The sequence below is a fragment of the Argopecten irradians genome, chromosome 12, assembly GCF_041381155.1.
Source record: "Argopecten irradians isolate NY chromosome 12, Ai_NY, whole genome shotgun sequence".
In the NCBI taxonomy this organism is placed as follows: domain Eukaryota; kingdom Metazoa; phylum Mollusca; class Bivalvia; order Pectinida; family Pectinidae; genus Argopecten; species Argopecten irradians.
The window spans coordinates 36,268,755-36,294,282 of NC_091145.1; the positions used below are offsets into that span (position 1 = coordinate 36,268,755).

General features: G+C 35.4%; 1 protein-coding gene across 1 annotated transcript in view; it reads right to left on the minus strand.

The window, feature by feature from the left end:
• The window catches only part of LOC138304823 (protein starmaker-like), a 29,367-nt gene extending 6,438 nt beyond the window's left edge, over positions 1-22,929 (minus strand). Inside the window, exons 1-2 of the mRNA XM_069245133.1 lie at positions 22,779-22,929; positions 17,757-18,411 (exon numbers count right to left, since the gene is read on the minus strand). Coding sequence (XP_069101234.1) covers positions 17,757-18,372 — 616 coding nt within the window. The 5' untranslated portion in view covers positions 18,373-18,411; positions 22,779-22,929. The remainder of the gene's footprint in view (positions 1-17,756; positions 18,412-22,778) is intronic.
• Between the last annotated feature and the right edge of the window lie 2,599 nt (positions 22,930-25,528).

The window sequence follows — 25,528 nt, forward strand, 5'->3', positions numbered from 1 at the left end:
AATATATTTTCAAGATGGCGGCTCTTGCGGCCATCTTGGATTTCGGATCGACCCGAAAAATAACATCACTTTGTCGGGACCATGTCAGGATCATTTCATGCAAGTTTCAGCCAAATCGCACTGGTAGAACTTGAGAAGAAGTTCAAAATGTGTTTTCAAGATGGTGGCTGTGGCGGCCATCTTGGATTTCGGATCAACCCGAAAAATAACACAACACTTTGTCAGGACCATCTCAGGATCATTTCAGGTAAGTTTCAGCCAAATCGCACCGGTAGAACTTGAGAAGAAGTTCAAAATGTGTTTTCAAGATGGCAGCTGTGGCGGCCATCTTGGATTTCGGATCAACCCGAAAAATAACAACACTTTGTCGGGACCATCTCAGGATCATTTCAGGTAAGTTTCAGCTCAATCCCACTGGTCAAACTTGAGAAGAAGTTCAAAATGTGAAAAGTTAACGCACGGCGGACGGCGTACGACGACGGACGAAACATGATGATGACTATAGGTCATCCTGACCCTTCGGGTCAGATGACCTAAAAATGTTGGTAACAACTTATTGTAGATTAGTCCCACTTTCTGGAGAGTGTGACATCATATTTTGATGTGTTTTTTGACATCACTATCATCGGAAGGTAGGACTAATCATACATAATTGGGCCAACATTGTTTTAGAATCTTGAAACCCTGTATTTAGCTGTCTGTTATATCTGTTATCTCTTATATTACTAATGTAAATATGTAACAGGAGAGGAGAAAATGTATCAATCCAGTCAAATCCAGCTACATATATATGTAGTCACAAATTATCTGTCAAGGACAGTCCAACCCGGTTATTACAAATTTCTGGGGACCCTTGAAATCCTTTCATATTATGCTGGTTTCGTACTAAGTGGGTTGACATTTGTACAACAAACACAGAAATGAGACAAAGTGAGACTTTGGACAGGGATATACTACTGCATTGTTTTATTGACAACTGTTCACCCCATGTATGTGGATTATCCACTGTATATATGCAAATTGGAGCACAGGGATCTGCTAAATATATGATTTTCCAGACCCCGATCTGCCCATATTTTTGTATTTTTGGGGCTGCTAATTGTCTAAGTGACGGTGCTTTGTATAGTTGTGAAGGATGATTTTGAACGGAAAATAATCACTTTTTCCAACAGTAGTAACCGTTTTTGAGAAGAAGTTTCCTGTTGAGGGGCTTTCCACCCTTTACGTACATAGTACTTTGTAGAGTATGATGTTTACCGATTTTTATCTAGACCTTTACAATGTAAAACGTCTCAAAAATTGTCTTAGGGCACTCTGGTGAGTCCTCCTAATTGTATACACTGTATCTTAAGGGAGGTTCAGATCCATGTGAATCAGAGGACATGTGTCGACACAAGGCAGAGTTATTAATTATCAAAATTTATCTGGTCATGATTCGCCAACTCTGGTTTTGGCATTTCGCATTATGTAGGTTTAAACATATTACCAAGGTGTTCGTATTAACGATTCATACTAAATGGGTAATTAATACAAGGATATTGAATGTAATTTTCAGGGTATTTCAAGTCCATTTGTACTATATGAGTTTGTATAAAGTTGGTTGGACAAGCTGTATCTTAAGGGAGGTGGGGAGGCTATGTGAAATTAATTAAATGATATGTAAAATAAGTGATCTTAACTCATTCATTTGAACTCTTTAAAGTCAAATGCAGCGGCACAGTTCATTATGAATTTCCAGGGGTGATTAATGTTATATCAGTCTACTTTAGTATGACTTACAATTGTCCTCTTGCAGCATCAATAGAGCAATGCGCGTGCAATAAAAATCCAAGATGGATATCTGACATGAATGGTGTCATAGCAACCATCTTTTCTTCAGTAGACTCAACACTGAGAAAGACTTTCAACTTCTTCCCTATAAAATGTTTCAGGGCAAAGTTTCATGAACATTCCTTAAATTAAAGGAATCTCTTAACTTAAAGTTCTCCATTGGAAAGCATTTCAGATTTTAAGGAAGGCTCCTGAACTTAAGTTTTTTTCCCCAACACTTGTAATGCTTTTCTATAAGGAAATTTAAGTTAAGAAATTCCTTAAAGATAAGTGATGTTCACAAAACTGCACCAAGAAAGACCTGCATGGTTTTCAAGACAAAGGACAAAAAAAAACCATGATAGTTTACCATCTAGCGTTAAAGTAAAGATTGTTGGTGGTGGCAGTCGTGTTATAGTTCCGTGTTTCACCCACACAACATGCAAATAGATACCAACACCGGGTTATTAACTTTACTAATGGATCATTAAGTACTAACCCCATAAAATAAAATCAGGTAACCATAGTAATGACCAGTACAATACCTGGTAATTGTCTTACCTGTAAAATCAATAGACATTTGTAATAAGAGGAAAGTCGTTCACTTCTAACTATGTGTAAATACATGTACACGTCTATTACCCCGGGTACACCATTTCTAACCGGTACCAAAGTAATGTAATAAATGACATTGGCTTTCTGTAGGTTGTACCTGGAAACACTATAGAAACAATGTAATCTTATATAATCTGGGGTCAAAGTGCTTCAGGGTCAACGGGCATGGAATGGACAATACAGTATCACTTATATGAAATATTTTTAGGCACTTCTCTTTTGTAATTTGGGAATTTAAAATTATTTTAGGGGTAGAAATAACAAATTGATTGTGGTTTAGTGCTTCGATCATTATAGTGTCTTAATTTTGTTGCTTGTTTGTATTCATGTTTTCACAGTAACCAGAAAACATTCAAAAATTTTTTCACAATGAACATTTCATTTGGAAGTAGCCAAAATGAGACTGCCCAACTTAAAGTGGAAAGATTATGTTAATAACTTCAATATATTGAACTTTAGAATTTTCAATTTTAATATTAAATCCCTGAAAATTCACATATTTAAACATTGTGACCTTGAAAGTAGGTCAAACTCAGTAGGTCAAGGTCACCTTGACCTTAGAGGCCATGGAAGGCGAGTGGTTATGATGTCCCAACATATTACCATAACCCTTCACCTCTGAGTCGTGAGGTTGAATCCTATGTGGGATAGTTGCCAGGTACTGACCGCTGGTTTTTGTCTGGGCACTAAGGCTTCCACCTACTAAACCCGGAATGTCCTTTAATTAACCCTGGGTGTCAACAGGATGTTTAATTAATCAAACCAAACTAAACATTAAATGAAGGTCACGCTATTCATTTATAAATAACTTTTCCCTTGTGTCTGTATTACTGTAATCAACAATCAATAAAGATACAAATTTCCAAGAAACATGCATGTTATAATAATTACAAACTGCACCAGCAGATTTTTTGGTAAAGCTAATTATCTCCAACCATTATCTGGTAATACTTCATTCATGCCTAAAAGGTAATTTCCTTGTAGTCAATGTGTACTCAGTAGGTAGTGGAGATATCCAATGTCAAATTTAATTGGACAATATCTTCAGTATCTCTGTTGATTACAGAACTGATTGCAACAGGCAAATAAAAATCCTCTAACATATATACCTACTTTTACTTCTGCCCATATATTTACTAGAAAATACTTCTACATATCCAGAGCCTTCCTTATGAGTGCTAAACTTAAGGCCAACAGTGAGACAGAATTAAGGGAGATGTCAGGAAGATGAAAGTCAGGAAGAAGAGAGAAGATCCTAAATTTAGTTGCCTTCTATGATCATGCAATAGGGACAGCAGGTACAATTCTTACGCCCTTCCTGCAGGTCAGGAAATGTGAACTACATGTGAAGATTCTAAATAAAATTCTAAATCAGGTGGGGTATATAGGTAAAATCTAATTTAAAAAAAAAGATCATGGTGTTATATTTTTATTCTTAAGAAGATGTTTGAAGTCTTTGAGACATTTTTTTCCAAGGAATTTTTTAAATCTAAATCCCCACAAGAAATAAAAGTATTTTTCCCTTAAAGTTATTATCAACAAAGCTTTTCCCTCTTTTTATCTTTAAAATTTAAGATGAGAAGAATCTGGAAATAATCCAACCTCCAGTTAGATCTGCTACCAATTGAGGTACACAGATCACTGATGATTGATTCTGTTCAGTCCCTCTTTACTCCTCTATCCTTTTTATATAGATCTTATTCCTTGTAAAGTTCATGTCCAATATTGGAAAGAGGGTTTGGCAAGTTGTTCAGTCTTGTAACAAATTGGAGCTCAACCAGACCTGAGATTGAACTCAACCCTCTGACCTCTAGATGGACACTCTTCTAATTCAGCAAGCTTGGGTCAATGTTGATCTCCCTAGTCTATAGTTCCATTATTTTTAACTCATTAACCCCTGAACACACATTTAGACTCTTCTAATCAAAGACTAGACCAGTTTATTATAATATTTCAGGGGTGAATTAGTTATCTGTCTTGCATTAGTATCAGTACAACAACATAATCCAGAAATTTCATTGGTACTTAACAAGTTTGGACAACATTAAAAGTAATATGTGATGGCATGGTGTTATTTTGTTGTAGTCACACTATAGTTTAGTACCCATGTGTACAATACCTGTTATTGACAAATTGTCAGTGATAAATACATTAATTTTATACTCAGTAACAATCTATAATCCAAATTGATTTGTTATCAATAGCCATAATTAGGCTCATTACCTGGCTGTATTTATGTTGACACTGTTTGTTACTAGCTGTGACAAACATACCCTGGTACATGTAAATCAACCTTGTGTTCTAGTATGTTTCATTAACTTAATATGATTCTTTGATCTTGTAGTTTAATACCAATATTATGCATAATTATTATCTTTTATTTTTAAGTAATGATAAAGTCTGTTTCACAAGTATGAATAGGACCAATTCTTGTTTGTAAAATTTATCGTGTATGAAAAGATACTACACTAAGAAGTCTAAGTTAGATTGGAATGAGACAAAGCTTTCTTAATTAAATTGAAGACTTTAAATTATAATGCAAATTATTAAAATCAACCAAAATTCTAAAGTTTTACCTTAAAAACTCTAGAACTTGGAAAAACATTTTCCAGAATTTCATTGTCTATGTGATATGAGTAACTTGGCGACATCTCAGATCAATCAGAAGAGCAACACCTTAGTTTTAAAACCTTTGTCGTGACAATTGTAGAGAGTAATATAACATACAACAATGGAATGTAACGGAGCCAAAAAAGCAGTACTATAAAAGATTTTTGTCTGAAAACATTTAAAGATCAAGTTTGTAACATCAAGAAAATATTAAGAAAGAAACAGTCAAAATTTCTTAATTTGCAAAAGTGCTGAACCAATTCCAATCCATATTTATAAGTCTTCACATGGATATTTCAGCTGCAGATGGAGGCATGCTTTGCCACCATTATTCATCATGCTTAACTGAAAATCAATGTTGTTGCACTATTACATCTAAACACAATCTCTTAATAGCTGAGCCAATAAAGTTACAAGAAAATAAACACTTGGTTTTCCCATAAACAAATGTTTTCTCATCACTGAAATTACGCTGACGATTTTCATCCACCTATAGTCGCGGATATCTCCTACTACAATAACCAATAACGTTTCACATTCAGATTTCTATGTACTTATCAATGAAACATTGGATTTGTTCCAACAACAACAAAAATTTGTAGAATTTATTGGATAAGCAGTAAAGATCTGAAGAAATCATATACGCCATCAGTAGGGACTTAAGTATGCAAGTCTGGCCAAACAGTTTGTTCAAAATTCATCATAAGGATATTTTCAATAAGTACTTGTGTATTGTAAGCTAGGTCCACAGACCATAAAAACAGAAATAGTATCTACTTCATTTGGAGGTAATATTGACAATAACAATCTAATCAAGACATTGGCCTGGTTGGCTTTCTACATACCCAAAATCTACATACAGACAAGATTTACAAAAGCCAACCTTGAGTTAAATTCAGGTCCCATCAAACATCTAAAGCAATCAAATATTCTAATATTGATGTTCAAGTAAGTAATATGAGAGTCTTTTTACTTTAGATACAGACTTTGTATCGTATGTGAAATCATTAACAATTTATTTTAACGACAGACTGTTCTATATAATACATATCAATATCATTTGGTATCATTACAGGTATATATTTCTTTTGCATGCTTCAAAGTTATATGTCTTTTTTAAAGATCTGAATATCCTTTTAACACTAATAACAGAGAACAATTTAACATTTAACTATAGAAGGCATACATATATACATTGTACACACATGTAAAAGTTCTATCTTTTAACCTCAACATATTTACAAAGAAAAGCCATTATAATTAAATGTCCACTCATATACTCAGCTTGACACAAACCTCACCCTATAGCTTTAGACCATGTTTCTCTCTATGTACAATTTGTATTTCTATAACAGAATAACAAATTCAAACACAAACCTCACCTTATAACTTCAGAATTTGTTTCTCTCTATAATTAACCTGTAATTTAGAATGTACATTTGTAATACCTCACCTGTGATAATACCCTGATCGTCCTACAGAAAGTAACCGTGGCAATAAGACAGTGTCATATAGGTATAGTAAATCAGTAACCAAACTAAGCTGATCCAGGTACTATACAAGTCTATGCCTAGATCGAGGTATCAAACAGCTTATTACTTCTGTCATATATCTCATCAAATATTGAATTCTCCAGGAACAGGGATATCGCCCAATCTCTGTGGCCTCTTATACCCTATACAATCAGAAGGTATATATGCTGCTATGATATCAGGTAAATCTCGGTTCCTTTATAGGTGTTAATTATAACTCGTTAGACAGCAGAGCATCCTCTCTATAAAACCACTTTTTTCATTAAACAGCTTCAAAAAAGTTACCAGGTATACATATTGATACCTGTGCAGATATTTACCTCTAGTACAGAACTTCCTTCCACGTATACGTCCCTATAGTATATTCCATTTAAATGTCCACTTAGGTGGTGTAATTGTTAGTGTGACTGGTGGCGGGCCGGCATGCCTTTTATGGACGTTTGTTTACTGTTGTTGTTACCATGTAACACAGTACAGAATCTGAGAGCTGGTCAGATAACGGCAAGCTAAAACAGTTTGTTACACCTGGGTAGGGCTGGCCACTATCATCTACCTGTTTATTTACCTGTGTCGGTTGTAGACCTATCCCCGAGTCTTTGATCTACCAATTATACCTGTATATTCATTGTTCCTTATCCTCTACCCATCTACCTGCTCTTTTAATTCCTGATTTCATATCTCGGACATGTGTTGATATATGATAACGATCCATGTTTGAATAAAACGAATACAATTTTTGTACTCATTTATACATGTTTCGAAAGTCTTTGGATCGTTATGTAATACCAGTACATATGTACAGTACCGTATGTGGCGTGGAGCAAGTATAAATAGTTGAGGATTTTAGTGTTCTGTGTCAGTGTTAAACGGATTTACATCTAGTAAGATGACAATGCACAGGAAATCCATTAAATGATCCTCTTTCAAGTCAAGTCGCATACAAAGATTTTAATGCCTAGTGTACATATATCGGTATATAAAATGTACATCAGATATAATAAGTAAAACACACAAATCTATGTAACTTCCGGCCCCCACTGTCCAGGGTAAGTCAATCTAACACATACAACGGTTTAAATCACACGCACAAAAAGTTTTTACATGTTACATTTAAAGGTCTAAAGGACTAAGGTATTGTTGATAGCTCAACCATAGAAAAGTAATATTATTTTAGGGTGGGAGTCGTGACACTGGGTTTTCTGTCTGAGTAAAAGTGGACATTTCACTCTCCTAAATAGTATTGCTAGATTAGATCAAGATTTTTAAAGTTAATTTTCTGATAATTATGTTTCCATCAATACTTCATTTATTCGTTATTCTTGCATGGCAGGGTTTTCTCCCTGGAACAATAGAACTGAGACACTCTAGAAGGTATTGTTATAATGTTAACATAGAAACAAGGACCTGACTCTAAACCAAACATATCGGATGTCTAAATAAAAACAAGGGTGACTTTGATAGGGACTAAGGGTTGGTTAGGTCAAATATCTAAGGAAATCCAGCTACTCCTAAAAGTTTAATTAGCTCTTACCTCAAAACTTTACTGAGACAATTATACCTGACTCTCATTAACGTGGAGTCACGAACCCCACACTTCCACATAATGTTCTTATTCTAATGAAATCAGGTAATTAACTTGTATACCGTATTTGACCCAATAAGTGCACAGATTACTTAAAAAAATGAACAAGAGGCCCAGAAGGCCTGTATAGATCACCTGTTTTTTTTACCACAAAGACTCTTACAATTAGAAACAAGAGGCCCATGGGCCTTAACGGTCACCTGAGTTAGAATATATAATGAAACAAATTAAAGACATATAAACACTGTATGCTGGGCCTTGAGGTTGGTCAGTGATTTATAAATTTGACTTTTTAGACTATGAAGAGTATTTGCTTCCATCAAACCTGTGAACTTAGAGGTATTTTTTAAAATTTTAATCATTTTGACCCTGTTTGGTCCTGCCCCTCTGGTCCCCTAGGGGGTCATCGAGGACGGATATGGATGTTAAAATGCTATATCTTAGGCTAATAATTCTAATCAAGTTTGACTCATTTCCTTTGAAAATTGGGCAAAAAATGCTCATTAATGTGTTTTTCCTATATAAACTATAGTAAACTTGACCCCCTCCCCAAGGGGAAACATGAGACCCCAGGGTCATATAATTTACAATTTTTATAAAACAAACTTTAAGACCTTTTCATCTATAAAGTGTATTTGATTCTACCATATCCAGAATTTTAGAAGAATATTTTTGAAGTTTTAGCCTGTTTGACCTTTTTTGGCCCCGCCCCTCTGCCCCAGGGGTCAGTCTGGACCAATATGGATATGATGTTAAAATGCTATCTCAGGCTAATAATTCTTTGACTCGTTTCCAATGAAAATTGAGCAAAAAATGCTCATAAATGTGTTTTCCCTATATAAACTATAGTAAACTTGACCCCCTCCCCAGGGGGAAAAGTGAGACCCCAGGGTCATATAATTCACAATTTTTGTAAAGGACCTTAAGACCTTTCTATTTATGAAAAGTATTTGATTCTACCATTTCCAGAATTTCAGAAGAAGATTTTTGAAGTTTTAGCCTATTTGACCCCTTTTGACCCCGGCCCCAAGGCCTCTGGGGGTCAGTCATATAAAATTTGTTAATAGGATTAAATGGCCATCTCATACTGATAATTCTGACAACATTTGACTCATTTCCTATTACAAATGACCAAATAATGCTCAAAAATGTGTTTTCCCAATATAAACTATAGTAAACTTAACCTCCTTCCCAGGGGGAAACTAGAGACCCAAGGGTCATATAATTCACAATTTTTGTAAAGGACCTTAAGACCTTTCTATCTATGAAGAGTATTTGATTCTACCACATCTGTGAGTAGAGAAGAAGATTTTTGAAATTTTACTCAATTTTACCCCTTTTGGCCCCTCCTACAGCCCCCTGGGGGGTGGGGACCATATAATTCACAATTTTGATTAGCCTTATGCCTTAGAAGGTTTGTGCAAAATTTCATTGAAATTGCTTCAGCAGTTTTGGAGAAGAAGTCGAAAATGTAAAATGTTTACGGACATACAACGCACGACGGACGACGAAAGACAAAAGGCAATTAGAATAAGTCACTTGAGACTTCGTCTCAGGTGACCTAAAAATAGCAAAATTGACCCCACAATTTGTTTAATTTTGAATCCCAACCATATAAATGATGCTATATATCCTTTCGACGGCCGGCAGGATTCGAACTTGACTCAATTTTGATAGTAGGTTATTACAAATGCCATCTATGAAAGCAGTTTGCATCTAAATTTCGGTTTGATGCCATTTTCACGATGATAACAAACAGTACACACTACAAACAAGCAAAAACAGTCACCGGAAGTCCCCTAAAGGTCACCACGCACGGGTCATGGGAGGCAGAAACCTGCGCGTGGGACTTGTTTTTTTTTTGTTTTTTTTTTGGAAATCGGTGCTATTTTCCCCTTCCTTTTCCCTTTCTCTCTATTTTCTATTACTTTGATATCTCTTCTATCGTTTAAGATCATCTGCCTGTCTGTATTTTGATAATTAAGCTCACAACGACAGGTTTCCGGGCACACACTAAAATCCAGATTTCAGACCTCAATTTTTGACTTATTTGGGCATGTTCAAAGGTGATTTGTGACGTCACTAATGCAATGACCGCATCAATATTGTCATGCTATATAGGGATGAACATCTCCTTTTCAAAAAACTAGTATTTAGTTTTCAACGGTCTCAGTGGGGCTCCAGAAGGGTGCATGAAATGGGGCAAATGAATAATTACGCATAAATACGTTACGGCCGTCCAAAGGATATACCATACGAATATGCTATCCAATACATAGTTTCAGAGAGGAAGTAATTTATATGAAAATAGTAGCCTAATTGACCCTTTTGGCCCCGCGCCTAAGGCCCCATCATTTGTACAATTTTGAATCCCCATCATTTAATTAAGGATGCTACCATTTCATTATGACTGCTATCCTATGCTTAATTGCAGAGAAGAAGTTGTTATATGGAAACAGCCAAATTGATTCCTTTTGACCTCCGCTCCTCAGGCCCCCGGGGAGTCAGCCCCATCATTTGTACAATTATGAATCCCCAGATTTTTGTGAAATGGGTCTTATTATGCACCCCTTATCCGAAGGACCAAAGTGAGCTTATGCCATACTGTGGTGTCCGGCGTCCCTCAACAATCAACTTCTTCTCCATAACCGCTCGTCAGAATTCAACAAAATTTTAATGGTAGCATCCTTATGGGTTACTGGCTGAAAATTGTACAAATAATCGGACTAACCCCCCAGGGGCCTGAGGGGCGGAGTCAAAGGGGTCAATTTGGTTCTTCATAAACGACTTCTTCTTTGCTACTAAGCATGGGAGAGCACTCATAATACAAATCCTCCGAGTAATAGCTGAGAGTATGCCATTAATCAGTATGCAAAAGAAATCAGATAGAGAATCCTACATAGTGTAGTTTCAGTCTGTATGTAATCAAGGTAATTCATTATATACCGTATTTTCCGGAGTATAAGCCGCGACTTTTTTCCCTGAAAATCGGGAGTGCGGCTAATACACCAGTGCGGCTTATCCGTGGACGAAAACCAAAATCTGACCATGTTTTTGCATTATTACGTCGTGATTCACATGTGAAAATCGTAAGTTTTACTCGCCATTTTTGTAAAGTTATGCATCGAACAAATCACTGTAAAAGTGTTCAAAAGATCAAATATGCAATGAAAATATATTAAAGATGAACATAATTACGTATCAGATGCATGTTCACTCGTAAATTGTTTAATTCAAGGAAATCCGCCGACAGAAACGTGTTCACAACACAATGGCGGTTTAGTAAAGTTATACACCGAAAAAAAATCACTGTAAAAGTGTTTAAACGATATAATATGTGATGAAAATATAATAAAGATAAAAAATAATAACGTACCAGATACATGTTCAATCGTAAAATTGTTTAATTCACGGAAAATACGGTATATAAGTGAAATTGAACCCACAAAATGGGGAGGGGTGCTTATGGGTTTACTGGAACACTTATTAGATTGAATACACAGGGGGCCAACTCAATGAAAATGGATATTGTCATACATTTTTTGTGTTTGGTGGATGGACTGATGAGTATATATGACAGTCATGTGAATTTTTTTCGGAAAATATGGGATTTGAAAAATTATTAAAAAATCGGGATATTTACTATAAAACAGAGAAAGGGACGACAGTCGCCATATTGGATTTTTTACCCCCACCTCGATTAAAGTTAATTTTTTCACAACAGTATACCTTTTTTCCCAGAGTCATAGTCACGCATCAGTCCTCCGATAATACATGATCACACACAAACCATGCAAATGCATATAAACGATGTCTATATAGTCAAACGCAATATTTTAATCCAAAATTACCGGCGCTTTCTGACTTGTGACATCGAAAGCAACGTTCTAGTGAAGAGCGATTAGAGTGACTTCCCTTGCAATGTCATTCAATGGGTTTAGTCAGAGGCATTCCGATACGTTTCAATATTCAAATTTTCCGCGAAAACAAACGTATCGGAATAAACCGATTGAATTACACTGCAGGGGAAGTCACTCTATAATCGCTCTTCACTAGAACGTTGCTTTCGATGTCACAAGTCAGAAAGCGCCGGTAATTTTGGATTAAAATATTGCGTTTGACTATATAGACATCGTTTATATGCATTTGCATGGTTTGTGTGTGATCATGGATTATCGGAGGACTGATGCGTGACTATGACACTGGGAAAAAAGGTATACTATTGCGAAAAAATTAACTTTAATCGGGGTGGGGGTAAAAAATCCAATATGGCGACTGTCGTCCCTTTCTCTGTTTTATAGTAAATATCCCGATTTTTTAATAATTTTCCAAATCTCGTATTTTTTGAAAAAAATCACATGACTGTCATATATACTCCTCAGTCCATCCACCAAATACAAAAAAAAAATGTATGACAACATCCATTTTCATTGAGTTGGCCCCCTGTGATTGAATACAGTAACCCAATACTTCTCCTTCAGGCAATTGATCACATTTTGCACAAAACAGTAGTCTCATTGCAAATTAGGTTCAACAGTATTTGCTGTAAAAGTACATAGCAAATTTAATAACCGTTCTATAAGGTATGGAAGGCGAGTGTAACAAACTATCACAGTGTTACTAACGTTTCTGACACATTTGACCTTAGCTGCAATATTGTAGCTCAAAAGACTTTAATATAGAAAATGGTGTCGTCTTTAGAGCTACAATTGGTGCCTATTACTGCTAATGGAGCAAGGTAATGATCATAGAAAACATTATTTCACATTTGTATCCTTTTTATGGTACTTGTTTTATATCACTTTCCTACTTGGAGGTAAAACTTAACTGTAGAAAATATCAAATTCACAGCGAGACATTCTTTACCTTACATATACATGGTCTTGTTGAAGGGAATGTATATGGCAAGTCTATAAATTGTGAACCTGACGTCTATACATGTAGCTGTGAAAGTCAGAGTCATGTAGGTGAACCGTCAGCTTCTATACATCTAGCAGTAATAGGCACCAATTGTAGCTCTAATGACGACACCATTTTCTGTCAAAAAGTCTTTTGAGCTACAATATTGCAGCTACAGATCAGTCTGTAGCTCTTAACTGACCACAGTTTGGACTGAAATCGACAACCAAGTGGCTACCAAAACCCCACCTGTGATTAGATCTTTCTGTTGCGAGACTTTGTTGAAGTTTTATCTGTTGTATACTGGTAATACATTTCATGTAAGTGATTTGTACATGTAAATTTAGATAATTATTCTTGATGTCATCAACATATATACGCCCTAAAATTAACAATACCTTTGGTACACATTGTACATGTATATATGTACGATAAAAGTTTTGCATCACAACCTAGATAATGTCTAGTATAGAAAGCTATTATAGTTAATGGTTTATCACCTACATGACTCTGACTATTACAGCTACATGTATAGAAGCTGACGGTTCACCTACATGACTCTGACTATTACAGCTACATGTATAGAAGCTGATGGTTCACCTACATGACTCTGACTATTACAGCTACATGTATAGAAGCTGACGGTTCACCTACATGGCTCCGCCTATTACAGCTACATGTATAGAAGCTGATGGTTCACCTACATGACTCTGACTATTACTGCTACATGTATAGAAGCTGACGGTTCACCTACATGACTCTGACTATTACAGCTACATGTATAGAAGCTGATGGTTCACCTACATGACTCTGACTATTACAGCTACATGTATAGAAGCTGATGGTTCACCTACATGACTCTGACTATTACAGCTACATGTATAGAAGCTGATGGTTCACCTACATGACTCTGAATATTACATGTATGGCTCTGCCTATTACAGCTACATGTATAGAAGCTGATGGTTCACCTACATGACTCTGACTATTACAGCTACATGTATAGAAGCTGATGGTTCACCTACATGACTCTGACTATTACAGCTACATGTATAGAAGCTGACGGTTCACCTACATGACTCTGACTATTACAGCTACATGTATAGAAGCTGATGGTTCACCTACATGACTCTGACTATTGCAGTTCACCTACATGACTCTGACTATTACAGCTACATGTATAGAAGCTAACGGTTCACCTACATGACCCTGACTATTACAGCTACATGTATAGAAGCTGATGGTTCACCTACATGACTCTGACTATTACAGCTACATGTATAGAAGCTGATGGTTCACCTACATGACTCTGACTATTACAGCTACATGTATAGAAGCTGATGGTTCACCTACATGACTAAGACTATTACAGCTACATGTAAAGAAGCTGATGGTTCACCTACATGGCTCCACCTATTACAGCTACATGTATAGAAGCTGATGGTTCACCTACATGACTCTGACTATTACAGCTACATGTATAGAAGCTGACGGTTCACCTACATGACTCTGAAGCTGACGGTTCACCTACATGACTCTGACTATTACAGCTACATGTATAGAAGCTGATGGTTCACCTACATGACTCTGACTATTACAGCTACATGTATAGAAGCTGACGTTAGACTCTGATGGTATATGTTACGGACAGGTGTCTGGTAGAGGTGTGTAGTAATAAATCGCCCAGTAACTATAGAGATTTACAGTCGTTAATACCTCTTACATTATCTAATAGATGTGTGCCACACTTGGTGGGTGTAGACTTACTTAATGTCGTTAATTAGTGTTTACATACAAACAGGCCAGAAAATCAATGTCCAGGTCTATGATGATTAATCTCCTCCCATGAAAAGCTGGCTATGGATTAGACATAAACGTGGTCATTTGTTACCAATACCTGTATACATGTACTGATTCTACCAACATAACTTTGTTTACCTCGTAGTGATACAGTAAATACACATCGGATGTCTTTGTTACCTGATCGTAGCCATATAATTAATGTTCGTTTTCATACTAAGTTTGACTTCCTGATTGGCCAATTCTTTTTTCCCCACACCTCTATGAAACAAATATCTGAGAATGGTGCGAACCGACATGACGTCACAATTATAGGATTTAGAAAAACAATCCTGAGCTACACTGATAAAAGATAAGTTGACAGGGTATCAAAAGCCTGGTGTCAGTATTAAAGGGGTGAGAAAAACAAAGACTTGAATGTTATGATGCCTCACATTTTAACATAAGTGACCTTGAACTCTGACATTGTAAAGCAAATCATGTGACCTTGACATGAAAAAACATTGGAGTTAAGTATGTTGGAAGGGAAAATAATGATTCCATTTTAACTTAAACTAAAGATGTGTTTAATGAGCAGTAGATGATATCACCTTTAGCTTATGTAATTTACCTTTAAATGAATGAAACAGAAATGTTTGACCCCTGACCTTTGGATAAAGGCCACATTGACTTTATATGGCATATTTACAATGTAGCACTAAATATGCTCATGACTGAATATTTAGGTAAATCATTAAAGGTTTTTAAGTTATTTGCAGCTAGACAAACTTTTAAGCTCTCTTATTTGACCTTGGAACTCAATGTCAAGGTCACAGTGACCTAAGCACATTGAACTGAACATCAGCTGTAGTTGATGTTATCATGTATACTGTAATGATCACAGTCAAGTGAAATCAGGAGAACCAGAAGAAGAATCGGCCTTAATTTTTCTATACAAGCTTAATTGTATGTCATTTTCCTTCTTGATTATAGTAATATTAGTCAGAACCTGGATAATCCAGACACCTGTCAATAACAGCCAAATATGCTGAACTGATGACATCTAATATAGACAAATTACACTGTATGCAGCACAAAGTTGGACAATTTGGTGCAGATCTTGATTGTACGTGTCAGAGAGTATTCTATATCATAAATCAGCTGACCTTGTGAATATGTATCAACACTTCCTGTTTTATCCCTTTCAATTTACTAATTTACTAGTATATATATAAGGACTCAAATGACAGGTCTAGACGATCAGCAAGTGGAGCTTCAACAATAAGTACCAAGGTATAATGTAATATGTCCCAATGATGTTTTCCATACTAAGTAACTTTTACATACAATGGAATCTGGTATTATATTTTGAGATTGAGAGGCCATCCACTTTTGATTGTGTAATACACAATCCATTTATTGATTAACTTTGGATAGCATTACACATATTTGAAACAAATTCCAAAATTCTATTACATGAAACTCAGCTTTCATTAGAAGAAAAATACATAAAAGTGTTCCTTTTTCAAAAATCACTATCAATACATCGAAAGTCTTCTTCATTAAAGTCACAACAATGACATGGGTTATACAATGACCTGTAAGAGATGATGAAAACTTACCCTATCAAGGTTACGGTGATCTGAAGGTCCTGTACGAATCAGTAACACACACGGTGAGATTGGAGCTATTCTGTGTAGCAAACCCCTATACATTATAGCTATACACAGCAGTAACGCCCATTTAACTAATCCATTATGGACATGCAGTCATGTGCACAAAATACAACTGGAAATCTCTTCGTAATATTTCTCACCGAACACAGACTTATTGATATTTCTGAGCTATCTCTTATTTCCAACACCTGTTTTATATATTTATGTATGACCTGCTACAAGTGTTTGTACTTTGATGTAAATACACCTCTCTATTGAGGGCGTTGATGTTAACATAACTGATTGGGACATTTGACCATATGATGAAATAAACACAAAAACAATGCTAAAACTAGAAATGTCTATAACACAAAAATCCGCCCATATGAATCAGGATGCTCACAGTGTTGCCAAAAAGGAAAAACAAAACATTGTATGTCCCCTACCCACAACACACACCCACAATTTCAATACGGGGCATTGATTAAACAGACAGAATTGAAGTTGTTTAGGTATAAGCCCAATATCATAGTATCAAAAAGACATTTCTAAATGATTGTTTAGTCCACAGCAAGAGGAAGGTTGGAGTCTTTAGAAGTTGGAATGACACCAAGCCCTGACACCCCTTAAGCTTACACAGACAGACAACACTGTGGGCTTTTGTTACGTAAGGAATATTACCAGATATATTTCTGATGACATCATATTTATGTAATCAGAGTCCAGCAGTACCAACAATTCAAGGATACACAGGACTCCAATCAATATGTACTCTTCATCTAAAGTAGACAGGCATAACATTCCCATCTGATAATATATTAGCAAATTATACAAGAGCTATTTGAGAACAGCAAAGCTCGACTCTGGACTTGCACCAAAACTGTAACATGGTCAATTCGACCCATTGGGCCTCTTAAAATTCTCAAAATCCAGCCTTCTGCTCTTGTAAATGATTATCAGAAATCAGAATTATTATAATCCTATATTATAATAGAAATTAATGTCAGTGGTTATGGATAAGTGTTTCAACCAAAACCTTAGCCTGTCAACGCTGACAATAGGGCAATTCTGTATTAGGTCCCTCTCTTTGATTGAGTTCTGATGATGATGAAGACTCTACACTATAAAATATTTCCTTAATATCATTTTCATCTCAAGACTTAATAATATGTGGATAAGAATTCATCTAGTATTTGTATTTATATTCTTTTTTTTTTAAAGAAAAATGTCAGTTGTGTGGATTTTTTTATAAATGTTAAGACACTGTACCCTTACCTTCGTCCATTTCCTCCTCTTTCCCAGCCTCAGTTCCAACATCTTGTTCACTCTCATCACCATCTTTCTTCTCCTCCTCCTGGTCACTTCCTTCGTCCACTTTCTGTTGATCACTCGTCTCTGGTTGGTCAGCACCAGATGGCTGTTCATTCCCTTTATCAATTTGTCCTAAGTTTTCAGGATCATCATTTTGTACACTAACATCATCATTGTTCTTTGTATCATCTGTTTCTGTTTTTAAATCCTGATTTGATCCTCCCTCTTCTTTCTCTTTTTCAGTTCCTGATTCCCGATTTGTAGATTCTGTTGTTCCAGATTCTTCCTGATTAGCTGTTCCTGATTCTTCCTGTTTTTCCACTTTAGAAGCTTGAGACACATCCTCCGATTCGGCCGAAGTGTAATCCTCAAAGCTTGTATCATTGTCCGGAGTTTTCCCTTTCGGCTTTTCCTCTCCCACTGGACTTTTCTCCCTGTCCTGATCTGTAGGACTTTTGACGCCTGAAGTCTCCTCCCCATCAGCTGGACTTTTGACCCCTGGGGTCTCGTTCCTGTCTGCCGGACTTTTGACCCGTTCAGCCCCCTCACCAGTGTTCACTGTATCCTCGGTGGACGCCATTCCTCAGACAGTGCTCACAAAAACTCAGCAAGTTCTGATCTAAGGAAGACATCAGAATCAATAAAACATAAATTTTATGAGAAATTACATCTCAATGTGTTCTTCCCATTATATTGATTTTCTTATTTTTTTACTCTATTTTTTATCTTCTTAACGAGACAGCCAAAGTATGTGTTACAACATAATTTTGATTAAAAACAAATTTTGAAGACGCTTCAAGATATGGCAACAGGCACTGATTATTTAAGCATTGAACTGCTTTCAGGTGGCAATTATGGAAAAAGATGATTGCCAAGTTGACAATAGCAATCTTAATTAAGGTGCTTCTTTTTAGCACTTAATTTTCCATTGTTCAATTGTCATTCATCTATCCACAATTTCCAACTGAATGCAGTTCAATGCTTATATTACATTTAATAACTATTTTATAATAAAATCTCATGATGATTTGCCTCTATAATGAATAAATTCATTCATTATTGTAAAGGAAGGATCAGCAATTTCAACAGCCATCTTTTATGATTGCTGGCAGAACAATTACAGAATCACTTTGAAATTAATTAGGTTAACAAATGTGGATGGCAACCACTTTGTTTGGTAAGGTTACATAGTGGGGATGCAGTAAAAATGTAAGTATTGGTGTAATCATAGATTATTGCTCTATCTGAAAATTGGTGTTCTAATTTTTTTTTTAAACGCTAATGATTTCCACGTCCATCCCTTCTTATATAAGTAACATATACATAAACTGATTCCTATACAAGAGTAATGCATATAAACCCAGATTTTACCTACTAGGTACATTTGTATGGTGACTGATGAATCAGATAGTGCCCATACTACTGGAGCACCTGGTCCGCTTACCTTAAGTTATGCAATCAATATAATATTCAATAGTTTTGTTATGATGTTAGCATTTCATTAAACAATCTCAATATTCTTTATTGTACTATCAAACTTTCCTCATTACAAAGATGCTGCCAATTTTTTGTTGGTCCTGACTAGATACTTTCATGTAAAGCTTAACTTAAATGATGTAAACCAATTAATTTCATAGTCTTTGTTATTCACTGTTAATTTAATTTCAATGATGTAAACCAATTAATTTCATAGTCTTTGTTATTCACTGTTAATATAATTTCAATGATGTAAACCAATTAATTTCATAGTCTTTGTTATTCACTGTTAATCTAATTTCAGGATGTAGACCACAGTACCTCTGTATGAAAAAATGTCATGATGATTAACTGTCATGATTTATACTTTTCTGTGGAATTTAAAAAATTTGATCCCACATGTTGGTTTACAGCATTCAAATGACCAAGTATCACTGTGGTAACAATCAGACTGTATGATTTTGTTATAATATAAGCATTTATCATTTTCAACCATTCGGTTTACTAGTTATTGAAATGTCAAAGTTTTATAAATTGAATTTTTTTTGAACAATTTGAGTTCCTCTGTTTGACCAACCACCCACTTTCAATAGAATAGACATTTTACAATCTTTGTAGATCACATATAAAACCTAACTGACCAAAAAAGAGAGATACCAAAACAATCTTCTCATTTTTCGTAATACAGTGTTAATTTTTTTTATCTTTACATTCTTTTAACAGCTATGGTCATATTGTTGAAAAGAACTTAGCTATATAGGTAATATATATGTAGAAAGTGTATTTCTTAAATACTGCTTTTAAATACTGTAACATACACAACAATATTGAACGTTTAAAATCGGTGAGTTGCATATCAATTTTTTCTGGAACTGTAAAATGACATACTTACAAATCCACAAAGTTGTCGAGATCGATGTAAACTAGGACAAAAGTTATTTTATAATCATTCCTTTGAAATCATTGGTTACATCACTGACAGTGGTGTCGTGTGGTCAGAACAAGTGGACGCACCAGACCTAGGGTCACTTGTAGTGGACACACCAGTCAATGTAACCAACACACATTCAGCACATTACAGCGAGATTACAGATTTATTAGGGTATTATAAGTAGGTAGAACTGGTAATGGAGTCTGATTATAGGCTGTGTGTAATCTGATTGTAATGCTCTTAAATAGGTATAATCCTATCACGACCAAACAAATCCCGTAACGTTATACACTCTACTAACTAATACCTGGTACGTAATCCCTTGGCCCTGTGTCCCAGATATAATTACTTAGTTATGTCTCAACACTCATCAAATCAACACCTATAACATGTACTGGGCATTGTACCCATTCAAAATGACTTTGATGTAAAGCTTATAAATATTTTTTTTTACTTTTAACAATGATCAAAATTGTTTCAATAATTTCATGAAGATCAGGATACACATAACACCATATATTGTTGACCAACTGTCCGAGGAATAGGATGATAGTACACAAGATTTAAATCAGTTTGCTTTAAGATTTAACGTCCTATGAACAGCCAGCGTCATTTACAGACCACCTCCCATTGTGTGCAATGTTTTTGTGTTACACTGTGTGAATACTTTGAAATAAGAGCTCTTCAAGAGCACTGCAATGAACAATTTATCTTTTCCTTTCTTCCTATGCCAGGTAGAGACTGCAGGTCGATGGTTTTTCTCCGGGTACTCTGGCTTTCCTATGCTATCTTGATCTGGCATGTCCTTAAATGACCTGGTCTCTTAATAGGACATAAACAAAACAAGAGACCCAATGGGCCTTAATGGTCATCTGACTGTTAATATAATAGATACCGTAGAACTGAAATACACTGTAAGATGTTTACAGATTATAGCATATTTGATTCCTGTAACCTTGAATGAAGGTCAGGTCATTCATTTGAACAAACTTACTAGCCCTACATGCCAGCATGCTGCAGGTCCAATATGAGTAGCTTGTGCCTTTTGGTTATTGCACAGCGCAGAACGACACATGATGACTCTAGGTCATCCTGACCCACAGGGTCAGATGACTTAACAAACCAGACCTTTGTCCCTTTGGAATATTTGACTACTTGGGACACCTTAACATCAGACATCAACCAAGCTTCAATGATTATAAATATCCAAGATTGCTTGAATTTGGTTTCAAAATTAATCTCAAAAATGTATGTACGTAATATGCAACACGTAACCACATGCAAGAATAGAGGGGACCTAAATGGGGTACATGTGAATATAGAGAAAAAAATCCTATATACATTGAGGTACTTTCTGAACAATACCGATACAATCAAGCCTGCCTTATGACCACCTCTATATAATGACCACCTGCTTAATGAGACCACTTTCTTTGGGTCCCAAATGGTCATTTTCAACACAATTTTACCTGCAGAAAAAGACCACTTGGCTATAGAGACCATTTTTTCTTGGTCTCTTGGGTGGTCTTTATGGACAGGTTTCACTGTGTATGTATAACAAACTTCAGTTGTGAAGATGACAATCTATCAAGGCAGTTGTATATAGCAATAACCAGTTATTCTTGCTTCTTATAGTCTAATCAAATCAATACAATCTTATTCTCTGTAGAAGGAAGAGCAAATTAGCATTGAGAGTTGATATTTTTTTCTGTACTCCCAGTACTGTTCCATAAAACAGAGATATTCAACTCAAGGCTGGGAGATTCACAAGGAGTAAAGATTTAGCTTCCACATGTAACAAGATATTGATCCTTCAAGTCAAACATCTTCATTTATTATATTATTTCTTCTTCTATGTAGAAGATAACGAACTGGAGCATGGTATGTTGCATTGCGTGATCACAATTTTACACATGCTTTCTTCAGCAGTATTATAAAATTATTTTTATATTGAATACATTTGTGTATTTATCTAATACATCTATTTATAAGCAAACCACCAAAATGATTCTTTAACTTGAAAGATGGATTTTCATACTATTATTATTTTACAAATTGCAACATCATTAATTTATTCATAATTACTTTTACACAAAACTTATAAAATCCAGAATTTTGTTTTACAAAAAATGATAGAAAACATATTTGGTTAAAAAAAAATCAAAATTGAGGATAGAATGCTGTTAAACACCCTTATACAGCTAATTCACAGTTACAACATAGTACTTTTTATTCCCCGTCAAGGTTCCTATACAAACATTTATTTGCAATATGTATATCACGAACTATGCTGATAGCAAAGTGATTTTGTTGGTCCCTAGAGGTTCGTTATAACTGTGTATATACCAGAACCATGGCTTAAAAATGAATCTTTGTATGGTGTCATTAAGAATTTGCTAACCTCAAGAAATATCAGGTAAAATTTACTGCTAAAAATAAGATAAAACCATAATAGGATAGCGGTGTGAAAATGTCAATGTGGATACCAGGGTAATTATGAATGTTTTAAAAATGCATATCTAAAGAATTGAAAAATGCTTGCAAGTTGTCTAAGAGTTCTATGTGACCAAAGAGCCTACCTTCAGTAAGTCGTGGCAGCTAGCACTGTGACAGAGGAAGCTATTAGACAATTCCATTCACCTGGCCATACCGACGACCTTTCCTGCCAAGTTCAGTGACAAATTAGCTCTATATATTCACAATGCTCACACACTTATTACACCAAACATGATCCTGTACAAATTAGTTGGATTAGTGCTCTCACTCATCCATCAGCCACGCAGACGGGTTAGACCTGATCAGAATATATATAAACTGAAGACGTTTCCATGGTTACCTACAGCTGTGAGTTCATCACCAGTCCGTTGTCAATATCATCATGGACGTTACCAAATGTTTTATTACACACCTCAAATGACAACCAAATACTCTGTAATTTATTCAGTTATACAAGTCAATTAACACTCAAGCCCTTTAACAATAAACGTTGATTATAATATTGGGAGTTTTTGTCTTAAAAAATAATATTTCACAATAAGATCACATACTCCCTGTGAAGGGAATCAATAAATGTATTTGTAACAGAGGTTTGAATACTACATACTTTTATATTCCACTGTATATACAAATTGGGATGTGGCATTATACATTGGAAACCAAACTGTTACCATTTACGTCATACCTTCGTTATGTTTTGACTTGCAGGCCAGAAAGTAAGGTCTTTCTTGTACAATTCATCCATGTTAAAAAAGGGTTAATGAGCAATACAAAATACTTTTCTCTGAAAATGAACTGTGTATGTTAAATCAACAGTTTTGAAATTGAGGAACAAAATTTGAGGGTTTTAAGCACTGTAAGCAAGGTTTCACATGTGATGAGGACTATATATCTCTACCCCATCCCCATTGTTCACCAGGAAGTTATCTATGCAAGGATCCACGGATGCATAGTCACAGAGAATTTTTGTCATCAAGTGGGAAAAAGGTAGCATAATGTAAATTACAAGTTAAACATACCAAAAAATATTTGAAATAAAGTCTTCAACTCCATATAATATTATTTCAGTACTGTAACAAGTTTGTTTTAGGTGGATTAAAGTTTTTGCAATTTTAAGTAAACATGGGAAAACAAATTAAATTTTTTAAGAAAAAGATTTCAGGGGAAGTATATGAATGAACTAATTTGCAATCATCACAATGTTTCATTTTGCATAAATACTACCCAATCTCTGTGAAAATTAAACTGACTATAATGGTAAATATCTGTTCAGATGTTCTTTAAACATTTTTTAACTCATTTGACCTTGAAATTGTCATGTAATGCCACAAGATTTAATACTTACCAGCTAGTTGACAGTGATCGCGGCCTTAGGGAGTGATCCTACAAGAAGTTATAACTGCAGTAGGTGTTGAAATTACACTGTAGTGTAGGCAGATCTGTACGCTAGGAAGTCGGAATCATACCATGTTGATCAAGTTTATTATCTCCTCATCCTGTAATGTCAACATCACTGACCATTGACAGAAAGGTCAAGTTGTCCAGGTTATGTTACAATTTGGTACTCTTACTGACAGTGGCCAGGCAGTCATCACATACAGTACATCCCCACATGCCTGGTAATTTGTCACTCGCCAATCCTTCTGTGTGTCACTCCCAGTTTCTTCTTTCAGCAGTCTCCCATAAATATCCTGTTTTTAACAACTAAACATCTCTCTTAAACAAAGAAACACAAAGGTACTTGGTCCACATAATTGAACTTAATTGTTTAAATAAAATATCAGCTTATTTGACCCTGTAAACCTGAATGAATGTCAACATCACTGACCATTGACAGAAAGGTCAAGGTGTCCAGGTTATGGTACTATTTGGTACTCTTACTGCCAGTGGCCAGCTGGCAGTCATCACATACAGTACTTCCCCCACATATCAGCTTATTTGACCCTGTAAACCTGAATGAAAGTCAAGGTCATTCATTTGAACAAACTTTGTAGCCCTTCATTCCAGCAATATATACTTGAACCAATATCTCTAATCTGCTTAGATAATAACATTAAATTGTTTTAAGTTTTTAACCTTTTCGACCCTTGTGACCTTGAATGAAGGTCAAGGTTATTCAGTTAGACAAACCTGGTAGCCCAACATGTATATTACAGATTCAGTATCATGTCTGGGCTTCTTGGTTTTCGAGGAGAAGTTGTTTAAAGGCAAAAGTTGAAGGCTGGATTGACACTGCACCATGCCCTTATGACAGATGGAACAGATAAACAGACAAACACAAAGCAATATCCCTCTTTCCAGTAAAAATTGGGAATAACAATTAAGATTTCCATTACCTACTAAATGCTGAGAATTGGCTATAAGAGTGAATTCTGTATCTCTTGGATTTTGGTCTTCTCTATTGAAGCATGTGATGTGAGACATTATAGAAACCGACATGTTACAACAACTGACAACAAAACTGATCCAAAAACTGATAATAATGACCAATCAGTCTTTTACAAAACCTGAGTATGGTGTTTTGTAAAACACGACAACCAAATTTGATAGCAACCTCTAGCATTCTGGATGTATTTTGTAGAATTCATGCATAAGAAAAATAGGCGTACAGGAATTTGAGCTTTTATATTGTAATGACAGACAATTCATATAACAAATGTACATCAACAATGCACATATGACCTTCACCTATGAACTTTGAACCAAAAGTAATTTAATACATATGTAGCTTAAGTAGATTTCTCCCATACCAGCTTACTAGTCATTGTGTAGAATGGTGATGAGATAATTAAATTATAATTGATTTTGATATTAACAATAATCCAACCTTATA